This window comes from Diabrotica undecimpunctata, chromosome 4, assembly GCF_040954645.1.
Source record: "Diabrotica undecimpunctata isolate CICGRU chromosome 4, icDiaUnde3, whole genome shotgun sequence".
In the NCBI taxonomy this organism is placed as follows: domain Eukaryota; kingdom Metazoa; phylum Arthropoda; class Insecta; order Coleoptera; family Chrysomelidae; genus Diabrotica; species Diabrotica undecimpunctata.
Window position 1 is genome coordinate 118,237,456 of NC_092806.1, and position 16,636 is coordinate 118,254,091.

The 16,636-nt window shown below is 33.2% G+C and overlaps 1 protein-coding gene across 4 annotated transcripts in view; it reads left to right on the forward strand.

The window, feature by feature from the left end:
* Positions 1 to 210: 210 nt before the first annotated feature.
* LOC140438365 (uncharacterized) overlaps positions 211 to 16,636 on the forward strand; it is a 41,957-nt gene continuing 25,531 nt past the window's right edge. Inside the window, exons 1-2 of one of the 4 annotated variants that reach the window (XM_072528043.1) lie at positions 211 to 226; positions 8,075 to 8,318. In XM_072528043.1, coding sequence (XP_072384144.1) covers positions 8,126 to 8,318 — 193 coding nt within the window. In that variant the 5' untranslated portion in view covers positions 211 to 226; positions 8,075 to 8,125. Of the gene's footprint in view, positions 227 to 2,436; positions 2,466 to 7,875; positions 8,319 to 16,636 lie in introns of those variants that run through there. The other 3 variants (XM_072528042.1, XM_072528041.1, XM_072528040.1) reach the window with 3 other exon arrangements.

Genomic DNA, 16,636 nt, shown 5'->3' on the forward strand with positions numbered 1-16,636 from the left:
GTTGTAAAGCCAAAATGATGATGATGATGATCAAAGAGAATACAAACTTCAGGCAAGCAATCACAGTAAAAGAGAGGTTATCTGTAACTTTACGTTGCTTAGCAACCGGAGATTATTTTATAAGTCTACAGTACCTGTAGAAAGTGAAAATATCAATCAATTAATTTTCTTAAAAGTACTTGAGGTCTGCAATGCACTTATTGAGGCTCTTAAAGATTAGGTGAAGGTAAGTTATGTGTATATTGCATTCATTTTCAAATCGAAGTACCTGACATCAATAAATAAAAAATAGTTTTGGAAGATATAAACAAACATTTCTTTTTGAAGCTATACTTCTATACGTGCGTTCGACAGATATAGGTAAGAGAGAGACAGAAGATATATTTTCTCTCTCGAGAATAAAAATGTTCCTTTTGTAGATATATTTAATATTTATTAATATTATTATTATTTTTCCATTCTGTTCAGATTTGTCTTGAGCCTCGTTAGGCATGTTAAATTATAAATTTAAACTTGTAAATATCTCAAGAAACTTCAAATGTGTACTTAAATACACAACAAACAACAATTAAAATTTGTATCTAGTTGTATCACAAAACAATATTTTTATTTTATTAATATTATTAATATATTATAGGAGTAAAAGCAAAAGAAAAATTGTTATACGTATATAACCTAATATGGAAGAGAAAAGTAATACCCAGAGAATGGACAAATGCAGTTATTATACCTATATACAAGAAAGGAAACACAAGAGACTGTAGGAACTATAGAGGTATATCACTACTATGTGTAGCAGCAAAAGTATACGAAACCATAATAGAAAGGAAAATTAGAGAAGAAATAGAACATAAATTAGAGGACGTACAAAGTGGATTCAGGAAAGGACACAACACACAAGACCATATATTCACCATGCAACAAGTAATAGAAAAAGACTTAAAGAAAAATAAAGAAATATATCTGAGCTTTATAGACATGGAAAAAGCATTCGACTCAGTCAAAAGAAAAGATATATGGGAAAGCCTAAAGAAGAAACAAGTAAGTGAAGAACTGATAGAAGCAACAAAGAGTATATACATGAAAACAACAAATACAGTAAGAATGTTAAATATACAGTCAGAACCATTTGAAACAACTCAAGGAATTAGACAAGGGGAAGTCTCAGCCCAGTGCTATTCATAAATGTAATAGATGAGATAGTGAAAGAATATAAGAAAACATTCAAGAAATACTGCATCGGTTGGAACAGAATGCAAATGATAAATGCTGAGATGTGTATGTTTGCAGACGACATAGTATTAATTGCGGAAACTGCAGAAAAACTGAAATACAACTTAGAGAAATGGAACCTAAAAGCAAGCAAATACAACTTAAACGTAAATAAAGAGAAGAGTCAGATAATGAAAATATCAAGGAATCAAGGGACGAAAGATCAAATAGAAGTAATGATAGACCAACAAAAAATAATACAGACAAATTCATACAAATACTTAGGAACAGTAATCAACAACAAAGGAGACATCGAGGACGATCTTAACAACAGAATGGAAAACACAGGAAAACTATTCCAAGCACTAAATAGAGGATTCCTTAATAACAAAGAAATATCAACAAAGACCAAGATGATAATATACAAAACAATATATACACCTACAGTGACATATGGAGCAGAAAATTGGATATTAAACAAAAGACATCAGAGCAGAATTCAGGCAGTAGAGATGAAATACCTCAGAAGAACGATAGGAGTAAAAAGAACTGATAGAATCAGAAATGAAGAAATAAGAGAAAGACTCAAAATCAAACCGATACTCGAGTCAATCAAAGGGAAAAATTGGCATGGTTCGGACATCTAACCCGGATGGACAATAATAGACAAGTAAAAAGAGTGTGGGACGCCAAACCAATAGGGAAGAACAGAAGAGGAAGACCCATTAAAGAATGGAACAGTGACATCTCGCAGATACTGCAGAGTAAGGGTAAGACTTGGCAGGAAGCAACACAGATGGCATCTAATAGGAAGGAATGGAGAAAGTTCGTTAAGAGCTAGGACACCTCAGAAGGCTGTCAAATATTGGAATTTAATGAAGTATATTTTAAACGGCCCAACACCGAAAGGTACAAATGGGTCTACTGATTAAGTAAGTAAATAATTTACGCATTAAATTAATAGTTGACTGAATACTCAGTCAAATCATTTCCTCAAATTATATTTTCATATCAGATATGGGTCTTCGTTCTGATCTAATTTTTTTTCGCTAAATTTTTAGTTAAAGCAGCATATATTTTGCATATCTACATTATTTTATTCGAGTTAAAATTGCAACGGCGTCCTTACTATAATTGCTTATTAGTCGCATTTCTAAGATATGAATATATTTTACTATGTTTTCTTTTGCATAGGTAATTGTTTAGTGTATTTTAAGTCTCGACAAGTGTTTTAGTATTTGATTTCCAGCTCTGTAAGTTATTTTAATGTTAAAACAATCCTAACCATTTGGTGTTACATGTTTGTTTTTTTGTGTCATACATTTTTTGGGAGTCATCAATCTCCCAATAAAGTTAGTAAACCATCTTAGGCACACACACACACACACACACATATATATATATATATATATATATATATATATATAGATATATGTCTTGAGGCTCTTCCGTTCATTTGTCGCGGAAAATCAGTCTGCATTAATTTTTTGGATTACAATTGATTGTGTGACTTGGCCTTCTCTACACTATTTCCCCATTCTTTCTTGTTTTCACATATGTGTTTACATTCCCTAACTCCGATTTTTCTAAGGTTCTTAATTATCTCATTCTTCCAACTCGTTTTGGGTCTTCCCAGTGGCCTATCTATTACTGGTCTTTAGTTGGTGATTATCTTGATAACTGCTACTGATACTTTCCTTTCTAGATGTTCCATCTGATCTTTATGTCTTGCTAAATCTAACGATGTATTTTCTTTTCAAAAGTTCTCTTATTTCGTGGTTTATCAATTTTCTAAATTCACCATTATCTAAGTCTATGGGCCTACTATTCTTCGAATTATTTTTTTCTCTAGGATCCTTAATATTTCTTCATGTTACTGTATCAGGCGCATTACTTCAGCACCATATGTGGATACTGGTCTAGCCGCAGTATAGTCTGTATATCATTTAAGCTTGCTAGTAGCACAGTCTCCTTGGCGTAGTATATATTTTTGATGTATTGCCCATTAATTCGGATTCCCATGTCTAGGTTCGAGAAGGCTCCAGTAAAAATTTCTTCAGAGTTTATATTGAAAAGAGTAGGAGAGAGCATACAGTTCTGCCTTAATCATCGCATGATCTTCATCTGCTCGGTCAACTTATCTTTGACCCTGACTTAAGTAAATTGGTTCCAGTATAAATTCGTGACTATTTGAGTACGTCACGGAATCTCTAGAGCAGGATTTCTAACTTAAAAAGTGCTTCTCGTTTACCTATGGAATTGCAAAATTTAAACTGTATTTATCTGACATTTTCTTCGCATTTCTTGTAAATCCTGGCATTTACGATTTTAAGAAAAATATTAAGTGCATGATTCATAGGTCTGATGATACGGACTGCAAGTTTTCGCAGATAGTTTCTTCGCTAGTGCTAAAAATGTTGGCAACAGCCATTCATCTGGTATGTTACCTGAATCGTAGATAGCGTGAACAGTTCACTTAACTCGTTTGTGATCATTTTACCCATCACTTTGTAAGTTTCGCTGGTATTTCATCTAGGTCTGTGGTTTTATCATTCTTAGACTATTCTAAAGCCGTTTGCACCTTGCTCTTTAATTTATTTCTGGAGGGTTGCATTGATAGTCCTGGAAAATTTCTTCAATGTACACTTTGCATGTGGCCATCTCCTCCTCAACTGTCGTCGCCTGGTCGCCAAAGTGTCGACTTCACTTCACCTAACACTTTGTAAGTTCGGCTGGTATTTCGTCCAGACCTGTGATTTTACCATTCTTAGACCATTCTAAAACCACTTGCACCTTGCTCTTTAGCATTGATATTTCGGTCATGACGTTTATTAGTGGGAAATTCTCGTCGCCAGGTTCCCGTATTTGTCCATGAGGATGTTTATATGGTTAAGTTTCATTTGGAACTTTCATTTTTCTTGCACCCGTATTTCCCTGGCTCTCCTTAATTCTCGTTCTGTTGATTTCTAAGTATTTCCTTATGTCCTTGTTCTTAATCAATCTCTTTTGGTCCTTCATCTGCAGAATATCATCAGTCATCAATTCTTTATTCTTTACACCTGTTCTCATTATCAGATGTTCTTTTCCCTTATTTACCACTACGTCTTCGTTATAACTTCATTTTTGTTTTAGTTTTTGTTCTTGTTGTGTAACGTTTTCTAGCCATTTCCCTATTGTATCCCTTACGATATAAACTACGGGGTCTCTCAGGGGATTATAATACAGATTATTTTTCGGTTTACTTCTAATAAGTCTTAAGTTTGAGTTAAACCTGGACCACCAATGGATTGCGGTCCGATGAGACGTTTGCTTCTGGATAGGTCTTCGTCGAAGTCAAGCTGTTTTTGAGCCCTTCGTTAATGAGAGTGAAGTGTATTTGGTTTCTGATGATACTGTTGGTCTGATATTTGTAGGTGACTAAAATCGTCTGGTAGGAAGAATTATTCTGCTTTTACAAACTTTGATATGGAATATATTACTATATTACTATTTACTTTTTTATACATTTTATACTATTACAACTAGTATATTCAAGTGCCTTTTGCACAAAAGTTAAAAATTCCTTGATGTCCTCGTCTTGCTTGTTTGATGTCGCATCATTTTGGATAATGTTGATATTAACGAGCTAGCTCTGCATCTTCACCAGAATGACTCTGTCTTAAGAAGAAAGCACGATGTTTACACCACCAGCACTTTTATTGCTCAGAATCACGCCACGCTATTACAGGATGTGGTTCGTCATTTTTCACTTAATAAACAATACGCTTAACTACCTAGTACTGTCTAAAGCCTAGCCATTCTGGTTAATTTCCATTACATCATGTTGATCTTTAGTCTTTCCATTTCTTAGATAGTGTTGTGGTTATCCTCCTTTAAAAATACTTGGCATATTTCAAGTACAAATTTTTCGAACATTCCATGTGTACTTCTACTCTCTGTCTCTCAGCTAAATTTTAAATCGGCGCTCTGGGAGGCCTTATAATTTCATGCCTTTCCTCTCCTGCCGGATTTTGATATCCAAAGTCCATGATTATGGATTCGATTACATTGCTGAAGCATGTAATTATAGATTTTAGTTTACCAACATCCATTAAGGTAATTACACTTAATAAAATTGTAATTAGCGCAATAAAATATTGGTGTAGTGGAAATAACTAACTGGTGTTTATATTCTTAGATACCATAAGCGCAGTATCGGAATTTTTTTTTGATATTCTTGGTAATTTTGTCATTTTTGAAATAATATAATATATGTATATTATACATATATACAGGGTGAGTCATAACTATTGGGACGTAGACTAAGGACAGGTTATTTGGACCAAAATATGGCTATTGAGCCAAACATGCCTTAATAAAATGTTGCTGAGAAAAAAGATACAGGGTGTTAAAGTAAATTTTTGTTTTTCGTTTTTTTGCTAATAGTTTCCCTATATATTTATAAATTGCTATCAAAATTGGCACAAAGGCATAATCTGAGACAAGAAATAGTATTTTATTTACAATTCCACTATCAAATACCAAACTAATAAACAAAGTTGCAACTAAAGTAAGGTTTCCGTTTTGACGATAAATCAAAACTAAACACACTTTAACTTAAAAGAACTCACAAAAACTCAAAGTAAATGTTCTACATGGTCTCCGATTTCTATGCCTTTTCTAATTCTTTTTATAAAGGATTTTCGGACGTTAAAAAAAATATTATTCTGTCCCCTTATAAGATTAGCTTATTTTGAATGTATCTTTAAAGTTCGTCTCGTGTATTAATTTCATTGGCATAAACTAAGGACTTCATATGTCCCCAAAAATAAAAATCTAGCGGGTTGTACTCAAGACTTCTTGGTGGCCATTGAAAATCACTGCCTCTGCCAATCCATCGTTGAGGAAATACGTCATTAAGATGATTTCTAACAGCTAATGAAAAATGAGGTGGCGCTCCATCCTGCATAAACCACATTTTTCTTCTTACATCCAGTGACAGATCATCTAAAATATCACTAAGAGTATTTTCCAAAAAGAATAAATAAGAATCTCCATTTAAATTCGGAGGAAGAACATAAGGCCCTAGTAGTTGGTCGCCTATAATGCCACACCAAATATTCAATTTAAACTCTTTTTTTAAGACTCTAAGCAGTTCGACTGCGTTTTTATCGAAAACGGTTGAAATTATCATGTTTAAACAAGAGTACCAATTTTACGTAACAATGATGTTTACGTCATATTTTCTATTAAAAATTACTAAAAAGTTTCATCAAAAAAAGTTTAGACTCAATTTGATCATTAGACTCTGTGACCAAACGTAAAATTGTAAATAAAATACTATTTCTTGTCTAAGATTATGCCTCTGTGTCAATTTTGATAGCAATTTATAAATATACAGGGAAACTATTAGCAAAAAACGAAAAACAAAAATTAACTTTAACACCCTGTATCTTTTTTCTCAGCAACATTTTATTAAGGCATATTTGGCCCAATAGCCATATTTTGGTCCAAATAACCTGTCCATAGTCTATGTCCCAATAGTTATGACTCACCTTGTATATATATACAGGGTGAGTCATAACTATTGGGACATAGACTAAGGACAGGTTATTTGGACCAAATATATATATATATATATATATATATATATATATATATATATATATATGTGGAAAATTTTTGGAAGACAGAAAAGGAGAGAAGTGGATACAGTGCGTTGTCTGCAAAGAATGGTGTCCGGGTGTGAAACTGATATCTTTATTTGTGAGATTTGCCAAGACAATTAACATGTTTTGTCAAGAGATAGAAAGTATCTAAATGCTAATAAGCTAAAATATAAAAATAAATAATTTCGTAAAATAGATAGTGTTTTATTTTAAATTTAATTTTTTTATTTAAATGCATATTACTGTGCTCCATATTAGGATCACAGCATGTTCCATATCAAGTACATATTCCATATTAGGCGCAAAATTTACTTTTTCATATGTCACTTTTTGACTATCCCGGTATGCAGATTTTCCCATTTTTAATATTAAAATCTGATATATAAAACATTAATGTGTATTTATGAGTAAAGAATCACACATTATTTTGAAAAACAAAAAAATTACAAACCAAATACAAAACGGTATTCCATATATGGCGCACTTCTTCTAATAATTAAAACAAGTTTCAGATACCACAGTCCCGAGAGAAATCTTATTTCACCGAGCTATATTTAGAACGCACTAGGGTGAAGCTTTCAAGCATTAAAGATTTTTCTTTAAAACTTAACTTTTAAAAAAGTTCACGCATCCCCCATGTTACGCTAATGTGTCAAATTTTTAGTATTAGATCAAAAACTGCATTCAAACCAATTTTGCCTAAAAATGAAACAAATCGAAAAAGTTTAAATATAAAAATAAGATAAGAATCCCAAAATATTTTAAACAAACGCTACAGATGAAGATTTTTCGGCTTTAAAAAGCTAGCGGCAATTATTAAGGTAAAAACAACAAAATTATGTTTTTTATTTGAAACATGGAGTAATTTAAAGTTCAATCAATTTTTTTAATTGCGTAGCTTGTAATTACACAGTTTATATAAATTATTTAAAATTGAATCCGTTATGCGAATTAGAAATCATATAAATTATGAATAAACTGAACACAAACTTCAAGCTCACTAAATCAAACTAGAGCACCTTATCAACCGTATATTTTTGTTAATCTAGCAGTAGTATAAATCAAAACACATTTAATCCTCTTGCAATAAACTACATACCAACACCATATAAAATTCTGTATGAGTTAATTTTGCTTCACAAAAAAGATAAACGTAAATTAACGTAATTACTTAAATAGGCTATATAATAGAATAAAATACTTTTTTATTTTAGAATATAAATAAAATATACTCGCTAAGTGGTCCATCAAATAATTAAGTCATCATGAAAACTTCTACTCGCAACGTTATAAAACCAGTTATAATTTTGTTAGGATCAACTATACTGATTTTTATAGTGATATTCGCCTTCGCGAGGAAAGATACGCAGCAAAAGATGCAGAATCTTTTAGAAGTTTCAGAGGAGGAGCAGCTCAGATTTGTTGATGGAATTGATCATCTTCTGGTGGATTTGGACGGTAAGTTAAAAAGATATATTTTATTAGCATTGCAAGAATTTTAATTTGTTTTTGTAAGGTAATTTTTTTACATATATGTAGATCATTAATGACACCGCACAACTCATTTTTTAGAATTTCTATTTAAAAATAAAAAATATTGTAACTTTAATCAAATAAAAGACAGATATCGAGCACAGTTTTTGATTAAATCTTGCCCAAGTACTTTCGCTCTCAAAGCATCATTCTGTAGAGCCGGAAGATGCTTTGAGCGCGATGCTCTGAGATGCTCTGAATGTAGGTTATCCAGCACTCCGATTAATATTATAAACATATAAACATACATTTACACAAAACTACTTTTTCAAAAATGTTTAAACTGTTATTCCTTTGCCTATTGTTACTTTTTAAATTGCGGTAACTAGATGAAATAATAAGAACTATGCTATTTTTACTTCCAGGAAAAATCGGAAAAATCAATTAGTTAAATTTTTTCTTGAAAAAGTTAAATTTCACTATTATTTTGTAATAGATATTGAAATTTTATTGATTTATGTTAGGCCAGGGCGTATCTGTGAAAAAACGACTATAGTTAGGTGATTAGTTCAGAAATAATAATTGACTCATTCTACCCTCCAAATAGATCGGCAACATTAAAAAAAAATTAAATTATTTAAAAGTTACTAAAAATATCTATTTTTTTCTACTTTCCTTGCTGATGAAATAAAATAACAACAATCAAATTTTATTTAAGATACGACTGGTTAAAAAAAGTTATAAACAATAGTTATCTTCTTATTTCAGAGGTTTTTCTCGACAAAAATTTTCATATTTTCAAGATAATTATAATATTTATATATCATAATAAAAACCATCGCATCGGTATTGCGCTTGAAAAATACCAAAAAAATTAGGTTGAAGAAAATTGAATTTCAGTATACGTAACAAAAAAATGTATTTTCTTGGCTTCCAATACAGTAATTTTCTTTAATTTTTTTAATCGAACTAGAGTTTTTACCTTGTTTAAGTTTGCGCTTCTTCAAGGGTTGGTGGGGGCTGAAAACTGCCGTCCTCCGAGACAGGGCGTGACAGCTGTAAAGCAGAAGTGTCAGAGGTGTTATTTCCACTTTGTTGGAGCCGTGTGAAGCAAGCCCGCTATTAAGTACAAGTTTCATGAGATCATGGGAAAACGGTCCTTTTCAGATTGTTGGTCTTTTATTTGTTTGGGTAAAATGCTTGAAGGATAGCTGTGGCTATGTCCTCTCCTAGGATCAGGTATCGTTGTGCAATGAGATTGGGAAACCACAGAAAACCAATCTCTCCCTGTACTTGTGATTTGAATTCGACTCTTAAGGAGTGTGTGTGGTGCTCACTTTTTCTTACTTGGTTTTGTGTTTAGGTGTTTATTAATGTGATATGTTAATATAGTTATTGGATGTGTGTTGCTGGCTTTTTCTCTATGTTTATTAATGTGAGCTAGGTGGAGGTAAAGTGTATATGTGGGTAAATGGTAAGTGTGTATTTGAATGATGTGTGTGGGCTATGGTATGTGTATATCGGTGTGCATGTAGGTGTAGTGTGTGTTTACGTACGGAGTTAGGTAAAGTTTTGGTTTTAGGTTATTAAAACAGGAGGTGGTTATGGGTCCATATAGGGTGTTGGTCATTTGGTTGAGGTAGTGGATAGTGTCGTTCCTCTTTTCAGGGAAGACGTTAAAAAGGATCATGGACATGAAATGTATTAAGGATTTCATATCTGAGGAAAAGTCATATGACGGGATTTATTTAGTAGTGTATACAGGTTGGATTTGTTTATAGTTTTTTGGTTTTAAATTGCGGTATGGACATCTTGGTGAGAAGGCGCGATGAAGTCCATTACAGTTCGGGCATTTGGGTACAGATATCGTGGGGCATGCAGTAGACCTATGCTCTAGTCCACAAAATGAACAAGTGAATGATTTTTGTGAGCATTCGTTGCTTAGATGTCCGCTTTTGCAACATTTCGAACAATATTTCGCTAGAACTGGAACGCAATTGCTAGATCTTGGAATCGCATAATTTAGCCGTTCTCCCTCTATTTTGATACCGTTCGAAAGTGCATCGGCGAATTTAGATTCGAGATTCGTGAATACTCTGATATATGAGGTGGGTTGGTTTGTGGAGCGAACCTTATGCGAACGATTATGCGAACTACTTTTGTAAAAGGAAATCTGATTTGGGATAAGTTATCCTCGATGGTTTTCTGGGAAAGGTTTTTTTCGACTCCGGCCATGACTTAGTAAAAGGTTTGTGGCTTTTTGAAGTGAGATGCGGATTACGGGGTGTGCTAGATTTTAGTGCTGCTATTAAGATGAGTTCATTTCGAGTGATTTTTCAGAGTTTTGCCGTGATGTCGTGGATGTCTAGGAGTTTGGTAGTTCGCACGGAGGCTGCCTTTTAGGGTGGGAAGACTTTGATTGAGTCCATTTGGGGGATGAGGATGTGGTCTTTGATGAGACGGTAGAAAGGTCTCTGCTGGCAGATATCTGAGGGGATAAGCTGGATTCTTTAATTATAGATAAGTGGTTATTGTTGTGTGTTTGCGGTTTGAGGTTGGGAGAGTGTTGTTTGTTGAGGTGGGGAGGGTGTATGTATAGGTGTGTGTAGGTGATAGTGTTGGTTGAGTGTATGTTGGTGAAAGTGTGTTTTGTGTTTGTGAGGGGGTGTGATAGCAGGAATTAAGGAATGGAGGGTCGTGTATTTGTTTTGGGTGTGGACGGGGTGGGGTTCAGTTGCTCTGTGTGTGTGTTTTCTTTGGTGTGGTTAGTATTCTTGGTGTAGTGTTGCTTGTGTCTATGTATTCTGTGAGGTTTCGTTTGGATATGGATATGTGGCTGTGGTCTGTGATGGCTTGCAGATCCTCTTTTCACTGTTTAAAGTTGGGAACAGGACCCGTCGTGTAGAGGATGGCCTGGTTTTCGGGCGATTCCATTTCCAGGTCGAAAGGGATATCTCCGAGGAGATTGTGGTTTTTGAGGGTTCTGAGAAATTTTCTATGGCTAGAAAACTTCTTAGGGATTAGTGTAATGTAGTATTTGTGTGTGTGTGTGTTTGGGGGTGGAGTGTGTTGGTGTTATCTTTTCTGCAATAGTTTGTTTAACAAATAAACAATAATAACTAATTAATTGAATTATATTATTTCGAATATCCTGGAACACGTCCGTTTTCGATAATTCTATTTTGCGAAGTTGGAAAAAGTTTCTTTCTATGTTATCTGACATTTAGATTATGTCTATAGATAGATATCTAAATGACAATAAAACCAGTATGTTTCCCTTCCTCACATGGCTTTTGTGATGCTAGTCAACTAGCTTATGGAGCCTGTATATCCCTTTTATCCTCTTTGCAATGATCCTAATGATCTGTTACATGTTACACTCGTTCATTTTCTACTCGGAGCTCCCTTTTCTTCTTAACGGTCGGTTTAATAAATTGCTATTTTTATATATTCTAAATTTTCCCGACCTCAGTATACAGAAAATTAATTGTCTTTTATACAATAGTTTGTTTAATAAATAAACAATACTAATTAAAATATTTGAATTGTTTGTGTCACTAAATTAAAGACGATCAGCATGACATGCCTTCTTCCTGCTGTATCGTATCTCCTGCGCTTGTTAGTTTTTCACATTTAAACTATTCAAACCAATCGACCATTAATTTACTTCGTCTTTGTCTTCTCAAACAGAAGCAATTAAAATAAATTTAAAAGCTTATTTCACGCTTTTCAAATAGAAACATATTTAAAGTTAATTTTATTTTATTAAATAGTTAACTTCATTATATTCAGTGTTAGTGCATCTAGTATGTAAGTACCTGAAATTATTCTTGAATACAGAAGAAAACCAACATCTTTTGTGCCAATATTTCGTAAATGCTTGTCCGAAAAATTACAGGTTTGCCCGATATACATTTAAACTTTTTTGCTCTATAAATCGCATTTAAACTTAATATGAACATTTTTGCATTTGAAGAACATTTTATATAAACATTTATGTATTTATTATTATTCAAAAGGGTGATTTGTTGTCAATTCCGATTCTGCTATTTATTTATGTAAATAATAAAATAAAAATATTTCTACTGGAAATCTCATTTTAATTATTCTATTTTCAATTTTACTTCACTATTGCTAATTCGCCTATTGGTCGCTGGTCCTTCAAAATTTATATTTACTTTACTTTAATCTACCAAATGTAGGAAAGTGAGAATATAGTATTACAAATATTTGCTTTTAAATCATCGAATTAGCTACCTCATGCTTTCCCCTACACGATCTCAAAAACGCATTATCAAATGCCAAAGATGCTTTAGTTTTTTTTATAAATAAATTATTTATTTATTCTCCAGTCGCCAGGGACGAAATGCAACTCAACCTTAGAAGAAATAGAATATCTAGGTAACCATTAGCTTAAATTAAATTCAGGAAACGGCGTTGGAAAAGACTCGTCAAGAAATTTCTTATAAACTTGATCTTATCCATCGGAAAGGAACTTCTCATATCGTCCCAGATGCACTAAGTCGCATGTTTACGAATGAGTCTATCTCCGAAAAACCACAAATTTCTTATCTGGAAGTCGACAAGGATCGAATTGATCCTTGGTTCGATGATTTTCGCTCTAAAATTTTATCAGAGCCCAATAAATATCCTCAGTGGAAAGTAGAGGATGATTTTGTTTTTAAATTCATTCCTTCCGAATCACCTGTTTCCACTAATAATAAAGAGTGGAAAATTTTAATACCGAAACCCCAAAGAAATGATATTATCACTTCTTGTCACGATTCCCCTACCTGTGCACATCTTGGCTATTTCAAAACTTTAAATCGTATTCAAGAGTTATATTATTGGCCCAAAATGCGGAAAGACGTACTTCGTTTTGTTAGGTCTTGTAAAATCTGTGGAGCTCAAAAGATGTCGACTTTGGCTCCCATGGGTTTAATGGGACGAGAAAAATCCGCTCGGTTCCCTTGGCAAATAATTGCCGTAGACCTTATTGGTCCGCTTCCTCGCTCAAAAAGAGGATACACTTTTCTTCTTGTTGTTACCGACTGGTTTTCGAAATTTACGTCGATTCATCCCTTGCGGAAAGCTACCACGCAAAATATCATTAATTTTCTTGAAAATGACGTTTTTCTTATGTTCGGAGTCCCTTAATTTCTTATATGTGATAACGCCCGAAATCTTAATAATTCTTCGTTAAAGAATTTATGTAGTAAGTATAAGGTCCAAAAAATATGGTTTAATGCTGTCTATTCGCCTCAGTGCAACTTTGTTGAACGTAGCAATAAAACCATAGGAACTGCTATCAGGTGTTATATTAAAGATCATTCCGATTGGGATAAAGAAATTCCAAAAATCCGTCAAGCTATAAATACCGCTAGACATGAAGTCACTAAATATACCCCATCTTTCCTTAATTTTGCCAGGTATGTCCCTATTGCCGGTAACTATTATTCTTTATCTGCCGATAATTTGATATCTACCGTTACTTCAGAGCAACATGACAAATATGTTTCTGAAATACGAGGATTAAGTGAAGTATTTGATGAAATACAACTTAATCTGAATAATGCGTACCAACGCAATGCTAAAACGTATAACTTACGGCGACGCGATGTTCAATTTCACGTCGGTGATACAGTTTGGCGACGAAATAAGGTTCTATCAAAAGCCGTCGATAAGTTTATGGCTAAGTTAGCACCCAAATATATCTTATGTACGGTAGTCAAAAAGCTATCACCCCTTGTATATACGCTGAGAAATCCCGATGGTTCAAATGCTGGGAACTGGCATATTAAAGATTTGAAACCATATCTCAATGATTCTGATAATTAAATAGTTTGTTTTTTATCATATAACATTATCTACCGTCCTATCTATATATTTATATGAATATTTTTCTCTTCTATCTTCTCTCGTCTACCTCTTTGATTGCCCACCAGAAGTCACATATCTTTGAGTACGGTTAGGTGAAAAATATCACCAAACCGTTATCTATTAGATCGGCTAGTGAGATAATTACTCGCTGGTCTCTAGTAGCGTACCTATAAGTGAAAAATCACTTGAATTATCTTTGAGCCAAAACTCATTACCTTACCGATAAGTGAAAAATCACTTAAATTATCTTTGGGTAAAACTCATTACCTTACCGATAAGTGAAAAGTCACTTAAATTACCTGTGAGTAAAGTTTAATTTATCTTTGCTCGCTATCTTATCTTATCTTCTTATCTATCTTATTTAGGTGGAAAACCACTTAAAATTATCTGTGCGAAAGCTCATTACCTGGTCAGTACGCGAAAAATCATTTGCTTACTGTACCGTTAAAGTGTAATAACTTTAATTACGTTATTATACTTTTATTATCTATATAGTAGTTATAGTAACTCCTTCATTATCTAGTATAAGTTTTTTTATTTGTATAAAAAACTGATACTCAATCCTTTATGGATTTATTAACCCCAAATGGCGATAAATTACTTTTGTTCTGTCATACAGCCAGTGATAAATCAAGCTACCATGGTGAATCATGAGAATGAAATTCTCGACGCACAATCTTTTTTTTCTTTTTCTTCTATATTTCGGAATCTGTTTTGACCTTACTAGTGGTCACGAGAGGAACGACTAGGATGATGATATGGGATTCGTCCGCTAGGGACCTGTTGAGCTTTTAAGGAAGACAAACACATTCCTCTTAATTCTTCTTACCCTTTCATTCTTTTAGTACTGATGTTATCTACAGACCCCTTTCCCTGATATGACTTAGAAGTTTTCTTTATGTCAACTTCAACCCGATTGCGACTTTACCGATTGTGACCCTAAATTAAATTTAGGCGTGTGATACGCGAAGCTATCAACTAACAACCAGGTACTTAATTTCTTTTTTTTCTTCTTCTACTCTTATTAATGCTAGTTGAGTTTTATTTAATTCTTTTTGACTTTCACTTTGGCATATGCTTTCCATTGTGATTAGGATTTTATCCAGTGTTGTTATTTAAGCCATTTCGATATCTTGTTTTTAATTAGAGATTTCCTAAAAATATCTCGTTCTCTAATTTATCTTAACGAATTACTGATGAGTACTGATCTCGATGTTATCTCTTAAATAGGCATTTCTTTTGTATCGAGGTCTACCTTAAATAATTCTATTATATTGACGTTAGGTTACTTCATTTCTTAATGATGTTAACGTCTTTTATATATTGTACTTCTTTTCGAGGCACGTTCTTCGAATCGTTTAAAGGGTATAACAAAAAAATGTATCCTTAGGTTTTGATCGGAAACCGTTTTCTTTCTTCTTCTTCTTCACCAGTTTCCTCTCTTGGGAGGGGGCTGTGTAACATTTTTTTATAGAATTAAAATATTAATTATTTTTATTCCTTTTACCCCCGTGATGATACGCTTATGTGCGGTTTACCGTCTTCAAAATTTTATTGAATGCCCGGAATTTCCCTGCATCCGAAAGGTTTTTAATCCTTTCCGTCTTAATCTAGAGTATGAAAGAAACTAATGCCTTTCGGTGAAGGCGGGTCTTTTATGATAGATTTGTAAATATTCCGAAGGCTCGTATAGTAATTTTTCTGTAAAGACCCAATCTCGGGATTTCATATTTCATCACGTTTGTAGGTAGAAGTATACCGTTATGTTCAATGTTAATTAGAACTTTTTACCTTCTCAGAAATACATACAGCTGGCCTATCATTTTTGGGGGGAAGATACCCTCACCTTTTCTTGGGTAGCTTGGTAAAATTTTAGAGGAACCAAGTCACTTATCGGTGGGCATCCGTCGAGTTAAGACGCTTAGTTTACATTATCGTATCTGCTACCTTACCGTCTCTGTGCATTTTCTTTATAAGTGTGTATACACTTGTTATTTTGAGTTTCTTTATCCTATACTATATTAGATTAAATATAGTCATTAATTCAGTGTTTAATACAAGTACAGTATTAACTTCAGTGAATTAAAGCAGCAGTCGCCAGGAATTACTGTAAGTGACATAATTTTAATATCTCCACCTATCTGGGCAAGTAACATGGTATAGCATCATATCATCTTCCATTATCTGGACGTATCCAACGATCATACATGTCATCAAATGTAGTTGAGAGTAGCTACTGAATTTTGCAGTCAATTAAAGAACATTCTATATTTTTTTTTGTTACGAACCAAATAATCGACTTAACCAAGTGCGGTTTGGTTAAATTTTTATGTTTTCACGTCAGTAACCTTTTTTGTATTTTTGTAAATTTAGATTTTATTAATTTTTGTTATCTTTGGTGTTTATTATAATTTTTTATTCAA